Source organism: Passer montanus, unplaced genomic scaffold (assembly GCF_014805655.1).
Source record: "Passer montanus isolate IOZ18808 unplaced genomic scaffold, ASM1480565v1 scaffold113, whole genome shotgun sequence".
In the NCBI taxonomy this organism is placed as follows: domain Eukaryota; kingdom Metazoa; phylum Chordata; class Aves; order Passeriformes; family Passeridae; genus Passer; species Passer montanus.
The window spans coordinates 1,698,761-1,711,143 of NW_024357947.1; the positions used below are offsets into that span (position 1 = coordinate 1,698,761).

The window sequence follows — 12,383 nt, forward strand, 5'->3', positions numbered from 1 at the left end:
GGACGAAGCATCAAAATATGTCTTGGCAAATCCTTCAATAATCAGCAAAAATTACATTCCTTTTGTCTAGGACATGCAATTCTGAGAAATTAAAACCTCTCTAAACTGGCACCAGCAAACACGTTCAGCTCACATTTACACTTGTTAACACAGAACTTAGAACCATTCACAGCAAGGAAAAAAAGCCAGCAGCACCAAAGAACTTGCTTACCATTGATTACCACAGGTATTTTTATTACATTAAAGCTTTGACATTTATCAGAATACTGGGTCAGGGAAGAGAGGATAGCAGAATAACTTAAAAAAATAATAAAAAGCAGCCTTGCTGGGATCTATTGTTTCAAAAAAAATAAAAATCTAACCAACAACAGAATAGGAGCTTCCTGAAATATTAAATGTTGTAGCATTTAAGTTATCTGCAGCAGGACATGATGAACCCTGGTAGTCTCACAAAAGTTTTCAGTGTTATTGAACAGTCCTTCAAAATAAGCACCAAAAAACATGCAAAAAACCAAAAAGCCATTTATTTCTGTGTTCCCCTCCTCTCCAGAACCATGGGTTTCCAGAAAATGTCCCACTAGGACCTCTGTGATTCTCAGACATTGCAAAGGTCAAAGACTTTCCTGTAACAAAGCACATACCTCTCCAGAATTTAACTCTGCACACATGATTGTTGGTCAAATACTGTGACAAACTCCCAATGTTTAAATGATTTTTTTAGGAAGAGGTAGATTTTTCCTACTGATCACCTCAGGGTAACAATCCAGACAACCTGATTCAAGAATTTCCCAGTAAGCTGATCATTACAGAGTGTTAAGGAAGCATTCTCCATGTACTTGTCATATCTATTATCCCCTCCCCAGCCTCCTGTACCTGGCTAGAGGAAATCCAAGTAGCCCAACATGACAACCTTAGTATCCAAATAAAGTTTCCATGGATAAGCCAATAGTGGTAAATAAATAAAGCAATAGTTACTACACTATTCATCCCCAACTCCCACACTTATTAATGGTCACAGTCTGAAAAAACCTTAACTGATCATAGTTAAAAGAAATATAGAAATATACATAAAACCAGCTGTCTTAGACAGCATTTTTATTAAAAATGAATACACAGAGACATAGCAGCTTTTACAATAAAGAGTTTTTTAAAAGGCATCAAGTTGTTAGCCAACCATTCAAAAAAAGAGGCTTTGAAATGTTTTCTTCCACAGCACTTTTTGCCCATTTGTCAACAAGGGATAGAATTCTGCAGATTACCCAAAGGACAAAGAGGCACAGTAACTAATTTAAACTTCAAGCCCTTTTTCTGAACAGTTGATCAAGCATCACCCTCCGTAGCAGCATCTGGAGCACACTTCAGTGTTCTTTCAAGTGGCTGGTGTACTTGATCCATTTCTTTAAAATATTTTAACATTCAATAAAACTATTTCAAATAGAAAAACTTCTGTCAGATGAAAGTAAGGTTTCCTTTTCAGATTCCGTGAAAGCTTATGAACTTCACTGGCAGCATTTCTGTAATGGAGCAGGAGCTAAAACCAGCAGAACAGGCACTTGAGCAAAACTGTCCATCAACAGTTCCTAAAGTCATATTGATTGCAGTACAGAAGACAGTTTCTTACTGCTTTGTGGTGGTGTAAGGACACCAGTGGGGAAAGGTGAAGTCCTATTTTGCTCAGCCAATATGGCTTGTTTTGCTTGAGCTCTGTCCTGAAAGCACATGAAAGAGGGAAAAAAAAAATCTTTACTTTGGTGTGTCTATGCAACTGATCAACAGAATTCAGTGTTTTATAATCTGATAGATTGTTAATCTGAAAAAGCATATATATCCATATCTAACCCTCCAAACAGTAACTGATAAATCACATAGTACACAGTAGTTACTTGTAGTACAACCCAAAGAGAACAGTATTAGTTTTTGGAATGTGATGATTAGCATTAGGCATTCCTAACATACAAGCACTCCTGTACCTTCAAGAAAGCAAAATGCAGAAACAATTGAGCAGGAAGAACTTCTACCTAGAATTCAATAACCTAAAGAGAAAAACTAACCCAAATAGCTTAAACCACAATTTGTTGAGCAAGATTTTGATCCTCTGCAAGTTTCTCACACTAAAAACCACTCTTGCTCCACTGCTTGTCAGCGACCACTGTCACGTAACAATCCCACCAGATCAGTCTCAAGTGATCTGTATTTATTTTTCTCCAGATCAGACAGGACTGTATTAGTGGTATTTCCTAGAGAGAAAGGTCTAACACATGGTATTTGAAGTACCCCAAAGGGTAGAGAAATGCTTCTGATTTCTAGGGTAATTATATGCTTTTGATATGAGAGGCTGAAGGCACATCTTTTTAAACAAAATACTCAACAAGTCAGTCCCAAGAAAAGTCATTGTCTCAGGAATTTTGGATCTGGACTACAACCTTATACTTTTTATCATCTAAATACACTCTGTCTCAATCTGCTCATGCTTCTCTTAAGTTGACTGTGTGTTCAAACCAAAGAAACAAGACTTCAGAGACTTCAGAGACAGGTTTTTGTCTTCATTTGCACATACATACCAGCAAATCAAAGCTGTTTATGTGCGTCTGTATATTGTGCAAATCTTCAGGAGCTATCCCGCTAAAGTGTTTGAGTTTGGAGCTTCCCACTTCCCTCAGAGCCATGGCAAACGGGACCATCCATTTCACACAGTCCTCTATCTCACAGAATTCATAACCTGCAACACAAAACACGTGCTTAGCTGCCTGAATCAAGACATAGTATTTGTCAACACACAAGATTTAAGTCTCTAAGTGCCAATACCTGAAACTTTCTGCATCAACTCAGATGAAGAGAAGTGATACAAAGCAGAAGCTGCAAGTATTCCATAGGTATATTCCAAGCAGCCAATATCCAGCACACAGAGATCCAAGAGCTAAAAGACAATAGATGTTGAGTAAGCCTGAAACAAAACCACTTTTCCAGGTGAAACAGCATTTGAAGGAAATCACTCTTACCTCTGTTATTTGTACAAATATCTGCTGTGGATATTGTGGCAGCATTACCTCATAAAGATCATTTAAATATGCAACTTGCAGGTAAATGTTTAGCCACGATACAACTGTCAGTGGATTTAAGTTCCAATTAAGAGCCTGAAAGAGCAGACATACACAAGATTTCAGTGCCAATTTAAGTTCCTAACTTAAACCATGCAAAATGGTTAAACAACCGCAAGCTCTAATCCCAGTTGGTTAAGGCATCTTTAAAACATGCAAATCAAATACTCTCCTGTAGCTCTTCCTGCTGATACAGTCGGGGAACAAATAATTTTGTTAATACACACATACTGGTGGATGCTTTAGATCACTTGTTACCTAAAGAAAACACTGCTTTCTAATTAGTAAGAGAAATTGTGCCTCTTAGCAGCACCTAAGGTTAACTGAGAAGCTCTGCTTTTAGTCTGATTATGCTATACATTTTTAAAAACTAATTGCACTTGTAAATATTACCTTCATAATGATCAATTCCATACTGATGATTTCATCTTCTGTACAGGCTCCATCTGTAACATAGGCAAACTGGTGCAACTTTGGTGGATAAATTTCCTGAAAGACAGGAGATCAGGTATTTAAGTTGTGGAATAGGCTGCAACTAGTTTCATGTGTTACTTTTACAAAAGTAAAGAAATAAACAGAACAACCACTGCTTCAGCCTGCCAAAACAAAGGGGAAGGGAGACAGTTCCTTAACCTCCCATTCTAAACACTGTGTTTTCTGCCTTTAATAGACACAGATTTCTTGCTCATCATAGCCTTCAACTCCCACTTTGGATGGATCAGCACAAACCTACATTGTCTGACTACAGCACCACTGTGGCTGTATCACAACTGACATCAAGATTATTTTTAAGCATCCTAAAGAAAAGGCCTTTTATCTCTTGTTTAAGAACAGACTGAAGATCAGCTCTTTTAAACAACTAAGACCTTAAAAAGCACAGTGTCTTTTAGTCATTCAAACTGTTCCAGTAAATAATAGCTCAGACTACCATGCAGTAGGTACTCTGTTGCAATGAAACTCCAACAAGTGGTCTCTGTATACAGCAGCCAGCCAAAAAGTCATTTAGCAACTGCAACCAAAACTTTAGATTTATTCTAACACTGAATTCTCGAATGAGAAAACTAGACAACACCACAGTATAAATTTACTCACTTCAAAAAAAACCAGTAATGTTGAAAACAAACAAAAAAACCTGGTTTGTCTCCCATTTGAAAAAAATGATAGCAAGTAAGTCCAAAAAGCTTTCCACAAAGTGTCCAGCATCCAAGAAGTGTGCTCTGTGTCCATTCATTTTTATGGCAAGTAAAGCTGGAGACACTTACCTCAAGCTTTGCAGCTATGAATAGAGAAGTGACACCAATAAGCTGCAATAGTGTTTTTACAACATCCTGTTGTGTTGCCATAAAGCGATCAAAGAAATCTTGTGCTAAATAAAAAGTTTCTCTATGAAGTTTGTAGGCTTCACAAACCTGGAGAGACAACAGAGATTACAGAGGTCAAGAACAGTGTTAGAAAGTCAAAACTAGATGCTACATATGTATCCAAAAAAAGAGCATAAGCTAGATGTAAAATTTATATTAGCTTTCTACTTCACTGCTATTGTGAAGTAACATGTTAACTAACTGTAAGAGTTAAACAGTTTCCTTTGACACAAGACGACTGTCATTACAGTAACTTCAAGAAAAAAAAACAGATCAGAGTGAAAACTCTTCTAGGAAATGCAAGCACATGTTCCAACAATGTCAGAACATCAGTTCCTCATTTTTTGCAAAGATCCATCATTCCAACACCTCAAAAGAGAAAATTCTCACAAGCACACAACAAGGAACAGGGATTATGCCACCAAGTCATCCACATAGTGAAACAGACTCAGACACAAGAGGAGCTGTAGCACATTCTACATGACAAAAACAGGTAAAAAGGCTGGGAGATGGATCTGATCTCAGAGCTACCCACCTTCCTTCTTACAGTGACTTTTGTAATTATTTGTTCAGCCTTTGTCTGCAGTGTGACCTTAAAAGCTTACCCTGTATTAGGGACAAATTGATTATTGCCCATTATCAATCTAAATGAGTAACAGAATGTATTGACAGTCTGCAAATCATCAGCTCAGTACATCATATATTCTTTAAGTTTGGTGTCATTCATTGACAAAATTTAAGACGAAGACAAGTATCTGGAGCTAAACATGCTCCTGAAGTGCACTCATGACAGTTATTAGTGCACTTCAACAAAAGCACACTTGAAACACTCACAAGCACAGAAAAGCTTACCTCCATTAGCCAGTCTAGAAGGATGGTTCTCATCTTAGGCTGCAGCTGGGGGTGCCTTTGCATGTAGCATTTATCCCTCACGTAGGTCTCTTCTTTGTTTATCATGTTTTTCCATACATCATCCTTGTTTGCCCAGCTGAAAGAGATATGTTTAGTCTTGGATCATGAGGCAGGAGGAAAGCAGAGCAGCAGCAGCCCAGCACACTCACCCTAGAGCTGGCAGTGGGGTAGCTCTGGTGGGAACAACGCTCAGATGGATAAAGCGCGAGTAATCGACAGGAACGGGATCGTCGTCTTTATCCGGAGTGGGAATCAGCATGTGGGCATGCTCGTGAATGCTATTCCAGGACTTCTGTCAAACCAAACACCAGATTTTACACTCTGCTTTTTAAAGTAATCGTTTTAGCTGTAGATAGATAATGCTCATAACTTCTGTCACAATTTCTTGCCAGTGTTTTATGTCTTTGAACTGCACAGAATCACAGAACAGTAGAGGCTGGAAGGCACCTCAGGTCTTTTCATCAAACTCCCTGCTCACACAGGGACACCAAGAGCCAGTTGCCCAGGACCACAACCAAAAGGCTTTAGAGTATCTTCAAGGATGGAGACCCCAGAACTGTTTTGGACAACTTGTGCCATGCTTGGCTGCCCTCACAGTAAAAAGTGTTCCACAATACTCAGAGAGAACCTATTCTGCTTCAGTTTGTGTCCATCTCCTCTTGTCTCATCACACTAAGAAGAGCTTAGCTTCATCTTCTTTACATCTTCCCTTCAAACAGTTATAAACAATTGACACAAATTGCCACAGACCTTTTCTCCAGGCTGAACAGCTTCCTCAGCCTTTCCTTATCAGCAAGATGCTCTGGTTCCTGAATTACCTCAATGGACCTTTCTGGACTCTTTCTTGTATGCTCAAGTCTCTTTTTTTACTGGGGAGCCCACAACTCAGTACAACACTGCAGATGTGGCCTCACTGTGCTGAGTAGAGGGGGTGTTGCTTGTAAGCACAGTAGAGAAAGTTTGGAACTAAAGCTGAAGAACATTCACCCTGCTCTTTTGAAGGACCACAAGTGTTTCATGGAAAGATACCCAAGTCAGAACCTCCTACTCTCAATGCTGTGTTTTGTTTTACCAAAAATATACTTGCTCTCAGGTAAAGAACAAGCAGATGGAATTCAAAGACCCAAATATGAGGTCAGAATTTCTGGTCAGGAATATGTAGATAATATGCCTGAAACCATGCTTTCATGCAAAGCATCTCAGATGGTGAACACAGCAAAATAGTTTGTAGCATTTTGTACTTATTCATTTAGCAGAGTTAAGATAAAAACCCAAAGCACATATGACCCAATTTTCAGAATACAGCCAAGGACATGTTAAGCAATTGCTACTAAATTATCAAGCTGATAATTGTATATGTCGAATTCTGCCATGGTCTGCAAACACCAGATATTCAAAACTTTACCTGGCATGTCCTTTGAACTTTTATTTGGACCAGAACTTAAATCTAGGTTTACTCTTCTACCATCTAACTCTTAAACAGGATCTTGTACACTTCACAGTGCCCCAGGAAAACACCACCTTATCTGCAGTAGAATACAAAGCCAGCATCGTGTCATCATGCCTAAGCAAATTAAAATTTGTCATTTATGTTTAATAATTAAGTCAGCCATCTTGCTGCAAATTGATCAGGTCTGCACCACTAAAAGGACAGAACTCCTAACAGATTTCTAATGTGCTAAAAAAAATAAATTAAAAACAAGTTCAGAAGAATCATTAGGCACTATCAAGTAAAACACCATGAGAAACTTTGCCTCTTGCAAAAAAGCTTCCACAGCTGATTTTTGCCATCTTTCTTACACATGACATCACTTTCCAGCAAAATGGCTCCTTCCTGCACCAGTTTCACAAACAGAAACCACTGACTTGATGAAACAAAAACCACATTTCACAGTTCTTTCACAGCTAAGACTGCTTTGCACTTTGAGTTACTGACACACAGATCAGTCTTTTTTCTTCTTGGGAGTTCTACATGCAAATACAGCATAGCAACATACCCAGCCATGCCAGGATTTAATTTGGGTGGGGAGGAGGCAATACAAGGGAATAGTATCCTTATCTTAAAAATTACAGACTCCTTACAAACTGAAAGTTCAAATGAAAATGTTGCATCAGCATTGCTTTAAGTTAATTTTTGTCCTCCCTCAAAACTAGACTTTAGTCACACTTTGTTCTCCAAACTGCACAGCAAGCCCAGCTGCCAACAGCCTTTGGAGAAGTGCTGTCTTATCAGTTAATCAGCAAACAGAAAAGCAGTAGATTATACAGTATCTATTTAAAGGTGCCTACTACACCAGCAGCTTCTGAAGGACAAGAGACTTGCTCACAAAGCAGACACATCACATGCAACAATACTAAAGACATTTCACCACCTCAATTTTTTATAAGGAAATAGAAATCAAAGTTCAAGAGCCTCTTAGGTGATTTGAAAAGAAGGGAAAACGAAGTTTTTGACAACATAATGTCACTTAACAAGACACTGGGGAAAAGATGTGAGCAACACTACAAGTACACAGCTCAGCTAGAGACAAGAATGAAACTAATGTGCAGGGCCTCAAAAGAAAGCAGCCTATGGAGAAGGAGACAGGAATTAATTAGTGTGGGTGAGGGAGCACCATAACTCTGGCACAGATTTTGGTGAAGAGAATGAGCATATCAATCAGGCTCTTGAGTCTTTAAAACAGATTTAGCAAGACACTCAATCGAAAGAAAGAAACACTATCAAGAAACTGCATTACCTCACACTGCAACTGTAAGGAAATGGAGCCACTACTGAAAAAAGGAACAGTTTAAGGTGGGGAGGGTATGAGGAAACCATGAAGAACTTCCTCTGGGCTTGCACAGAGCCAATCCAAAAGTGGAAACCTGTCAGAAAGCAACAGATATTACCCAGAATCTGTGCAGCCTAACAGAGGAAACACTACAGTGCTGAGCTTACTTCTGAGACAAACAGGAGCTGACACAGCACACAAGCAAAAACATCAGTGGGGAGAATGGCCTCTTAAAATCTATGTGGAGCCCAGCAAGAAAGCTTGGTGACTCCCACAGTCATGTTCCAGGTACAGACACAACTAATCAGATGCTGATCTCGATCTCAGACCTAAGAACAAGAGACAGACTGGAGAAAAAAGCACCTGAGAAGGCTCATTAGGAGGAGAGGTACCCAGAGGGAAGAAGGTGGGTGATAAGCCTATTAGAGCACCCAAGCCCACACAGTTCCAAACGGAGAAAAGTTCAGAGGTGGGAGTCTTTATAAAGCTCAAACATTAGCAGGCCTCAGTTTCCTGCAGCATATCACCACCCACTGATACATCAAATATTCACAGAAAATAATTTTTGAACAACCTTCAGGATATAGATCAGACACAAAACACAGTAAGTTGACCATTGGGGTTATTGGTTACAGGCCAGGCAGGGCCTTCAGTGAAGAAGAAACATCTGAAAATACAAACTACTGAAACATTTGTGCACCTCAATGTGAGCTACTAGGAGCCACCAGAATGAGCTTCCACTGCCAAGCAAGGAGTGCAGCAGGAGGAAGAGAATGACACAGAACTGCATTCAAACAGCAACATCAGAGGCTTTTCAGCATGGAAATCAATGGCAGGGGAACAGGCCTGTTTGTCACCCTTAGAGCAGCACCTTATACCATAGACAATGGCATCACTTCCAAGCCCACAGCCTTAGTTTGCCCATCAGAAATAGCAAGACCTGTAATTTTAGCCACTTTTCACTCATAGGATGCATTACTTGCATTACTTTGAAGCACTGAATTCTTCTTTGCCATCAGAAGGGAATTTCAGATTTAGCGAACAGAAAAGAACAACTCACACTATTAAGTTATTCCAGTCCTCTTGGGATAGCAAAGGAGCTTCTACTCCTTTGAAATAAGTCTAAATGTCCTGATCCAGATTAGAGCCAAGTCAGTTCTCAACCTGTGTATAGTTTAGACTCCTTTTTTGTGGGCTTTATTTTCTTTGGTTCTTTTTATTGAATCTTCAAAAGTCAATCTAGATTAGTAAAAGAAATTTTTTGGAGGATATTTTCAAAACAGGTGGAACACTTTTACAATGCTAAAATCAGATTCTGAAAAACATCTAGTAAGGAACTGATCAAAACTCCTTCCTGAGAGTTTATTCCACCTTCACATGTGAAAACATTAGCTAGTTTCAGCTAAAGAAACTAACTCACAGATTCAATTCTTCACTTTATATGGAGGTGACCATGCAACCTGCATCACAATTACACAGGTTATTCTAATCTAGTTAGATGAATTTTGTTGTACATGGAGCCTCAGAAGTGTATTCATCCCCACAAAGCAGCCAGAATTAGTATGAGAATTGCTAGCAGAATTACAGCAGTGCCAGTTCTCCAAAATCAAACACAGAATTTATGCAATATTCTGCTGTCACAGACCTGATGATATAGCCACCCTTTCATCACATAAAGGGTAACGGCATCCTAATTAAGAACTGAGGCCTTATGTTCCACAGAAGCAAACTAATGAATTGACTATGAAGATGTCATAAAGTGGGATGTGACTCTGATATTTTGCCTTGTGGATAAACTAGTGTCAGTAAACAATTTATTTAATGCAGAAGTCATGTGGTACAGGCTGCAGTGGATTTATAGCTGCCTGCATTTTAGAACTGTCGTGTCTCCACAGAATAACTGCTGCCCTGGCTATCATTCCAGCCTGCTATACTGCTGCTGGAACCATAAACATATTCTCATTAGTGGTCCATGGCAATTTATATCAGAGAATAGCTTGTGTCACACCATAGACTGAAGAGCTGCTGCTGTGCAGCCAAATGTTAGCTTTTTTAACCAGATCTGGAACAATCTGGCTACTTTGTCACAACAAAAATACCTGATCTATGTAGGGAAAGATATATAGGTGTCATATTATTCATGGATTATAGAATGAAAGGGTCAAATTCCATCACCATCCTATAATCACCATGACAAATTACCAAGTAAAGATTTTTGATGCCTACTGCCTAAATTATCTAAGTTTTAGCTTACCTATAATTCCTGAAGTAACACTGAATGGCTACCAGGCCAAGAGCACAAGAGACGACAAGACAAAATTGGAAGTCTTTATCTGCTTTGAAGGTTGAAGGTCAACATACGCAAAAGATACTTCAAGTTTCCTTTCACTGTCTTTCTGAAGACAGTAAAATTGGGTCCCCATTGAGATTTTCTAACAAATACCTTGTTATTATGCAGTAAACATGCACAGGAAGGCCTTGCTCAGTTTAAACAGAATGAATCTTCTGGTGAAGGAGAAAGCTGCAGTGAAGGACAGGCAGCTCTTCCTTGTCAGAAGTGAGAAATTAGTTTAATATACTGTGCAAAAGAAAGACAGAAGGGAAGGAGAGATCCCCTCATTAAATGCTCACCATTTGAGCCCTGCTTAATATGTTGACTGATAACTAGTGTACGCAGTTGCAACAAGCAGAGGCCATTCCAAACAATGATGCCCATCTGTTATGGTAGCACTTCAGTCTTAGAACTTCCAGCTGCCACTTTGGGTTAGATGTGCCACATTATGCACAGCCTGGCCTAGCAAATGAGGACAGGCTGCACACCCTGCCTGTGACTTCTGCACCTTCAGCATCACCCTGAAGGCTCAGTGACAGGGACTGAGCAGGCGTGCACGTGCTCAGGGAAAAAAGGGGAATGCAGGAATGTCCCTATTCCAGAACACAGGCTACTCAAGGTACAAAAGCACCACGCTTTCAACATCACACAGCATCCAAGAGAGATGCCAAAAGCATCTGCCTTTTCAAGAATATGGAAAGCACACAAATGGAGCTAGAGGACACCAGTAAAACTAGTTTTGACTTTTTAAGTTGGTTCATTCTACATGCCGTGCTGAGAAATTCAGCAATGGTCACTATCAACCTCCACTACAGGACTGATTTTCACAGGTAGAGTGACTTTACAGAAATATTCCTTTGTTCTGCAGACAAACAAAATCTGTTTTACCATACCACCACGAGCATCAAGTATACACTTCCAAGTTCTGATCAGGAACCCCTCACTTAGTCTGTCTGACAATTACCCTTGGCAATGGCAAATCTTAGCTGCTCTAAGAGAAAAGGGGAAGCTTTCCTCTTTCCCAGATGACAGAGAAGTAGAGACATGGCTGCAAAGAGAACCACCTCAGGAGATGATCCTGTCTGCATGCTTAAGGAGCACATGTACAAGGTACATAAGCACATGACTGTACTTTTGCACCTCTCTAGGGAAGTGAATGCAGAGTAGGTCTAAAGGCTTGACAAGTGCACCCTTGCAACCCCAGGACAGCTGAATTCACTTCAGCATTAATATAATGCTTCAGACCAACACAGGCCTTGTATCTTACAAAGGCTTCAAAAGTACATATATGAACTGAATTGCTCTGCACACTCCATCATCAACAGGGCCAACAGTCCCCCTTGCCCACTGCTATGCAGCATGTGGCAGCAGCATACCTGTTTCACCACTCTGCCATAAATAATGGAGCACGGCAAAGTAAGGCCAGGGTTAAGTAAAACTACAATATTTATGTGTAAGGCCAAGTCAATTACCTGTTTTTCGCACGGCTTTTTTCTAGTCATCTCCATTTTGGCAATTTCTTCATCGGGATCCTGTAAGAACTACAAAAGGCGACACATGATTTCCGGAGCACAGACCGCGGGCCAGGCAGCTGTTGGCCGCTGTGACACGCGCCCGGTCCCGCAGGAGCGCAGCCCCGCAGGCCCGCCCTGCCCCGGCCTCCGCGTGGGCCCGCACCCAACAAAAGGCGGCGAGGGCCCGGCCCGGCGGGCCCGCACTCACCGTGGCCACATCAGCTTTCCTCTTGCGGGCTCGCATGGCGTACTCCGCACCCGCGTCCCCCCTGGCAGGACCCTTGTCGTCCGCGCAGTCGCTGCGGAGAGAGGGGGAGCTGAGCGAGCGCCGGCCGCGGAGCCTGCGGGGTGCCCGGCCTGCAGGGCCCCGCGCCGGGCGGGCCCGCCGCACTCAC

General features: G+C 40.8%; 1 protein-coding gene across 1 annotated transcript; it reads right to left on the bottom strand.

The window, feature by feature from the left end:
• Positions 1-203: 203 nt before the first annotated feature.
• Positions 204-12,379, bottom strand: CCNE1 (cyclin E1; the record flags this gene model as incomplete). Its single annotated transcript, XM_039696557.1, has 10 exons — positions 204-1,709; positions 2,562-2,719; positions 2,806-2,917; positions 3,000-3,134; positions 3,492-3,587; positions 4,361-4,507; positions 5,312-5,447; positions 5,521-5,663; positions 11,947-12,015; positions 12,197-12,379. Coding segments are annotated over 10 exons (1,302 nt in total), but the record flags the coding sequence as incomplete, so codon positions are not given.
• Between the last annotated feature and the right edge of the window lie 4 nt (positions 12,380-12,383).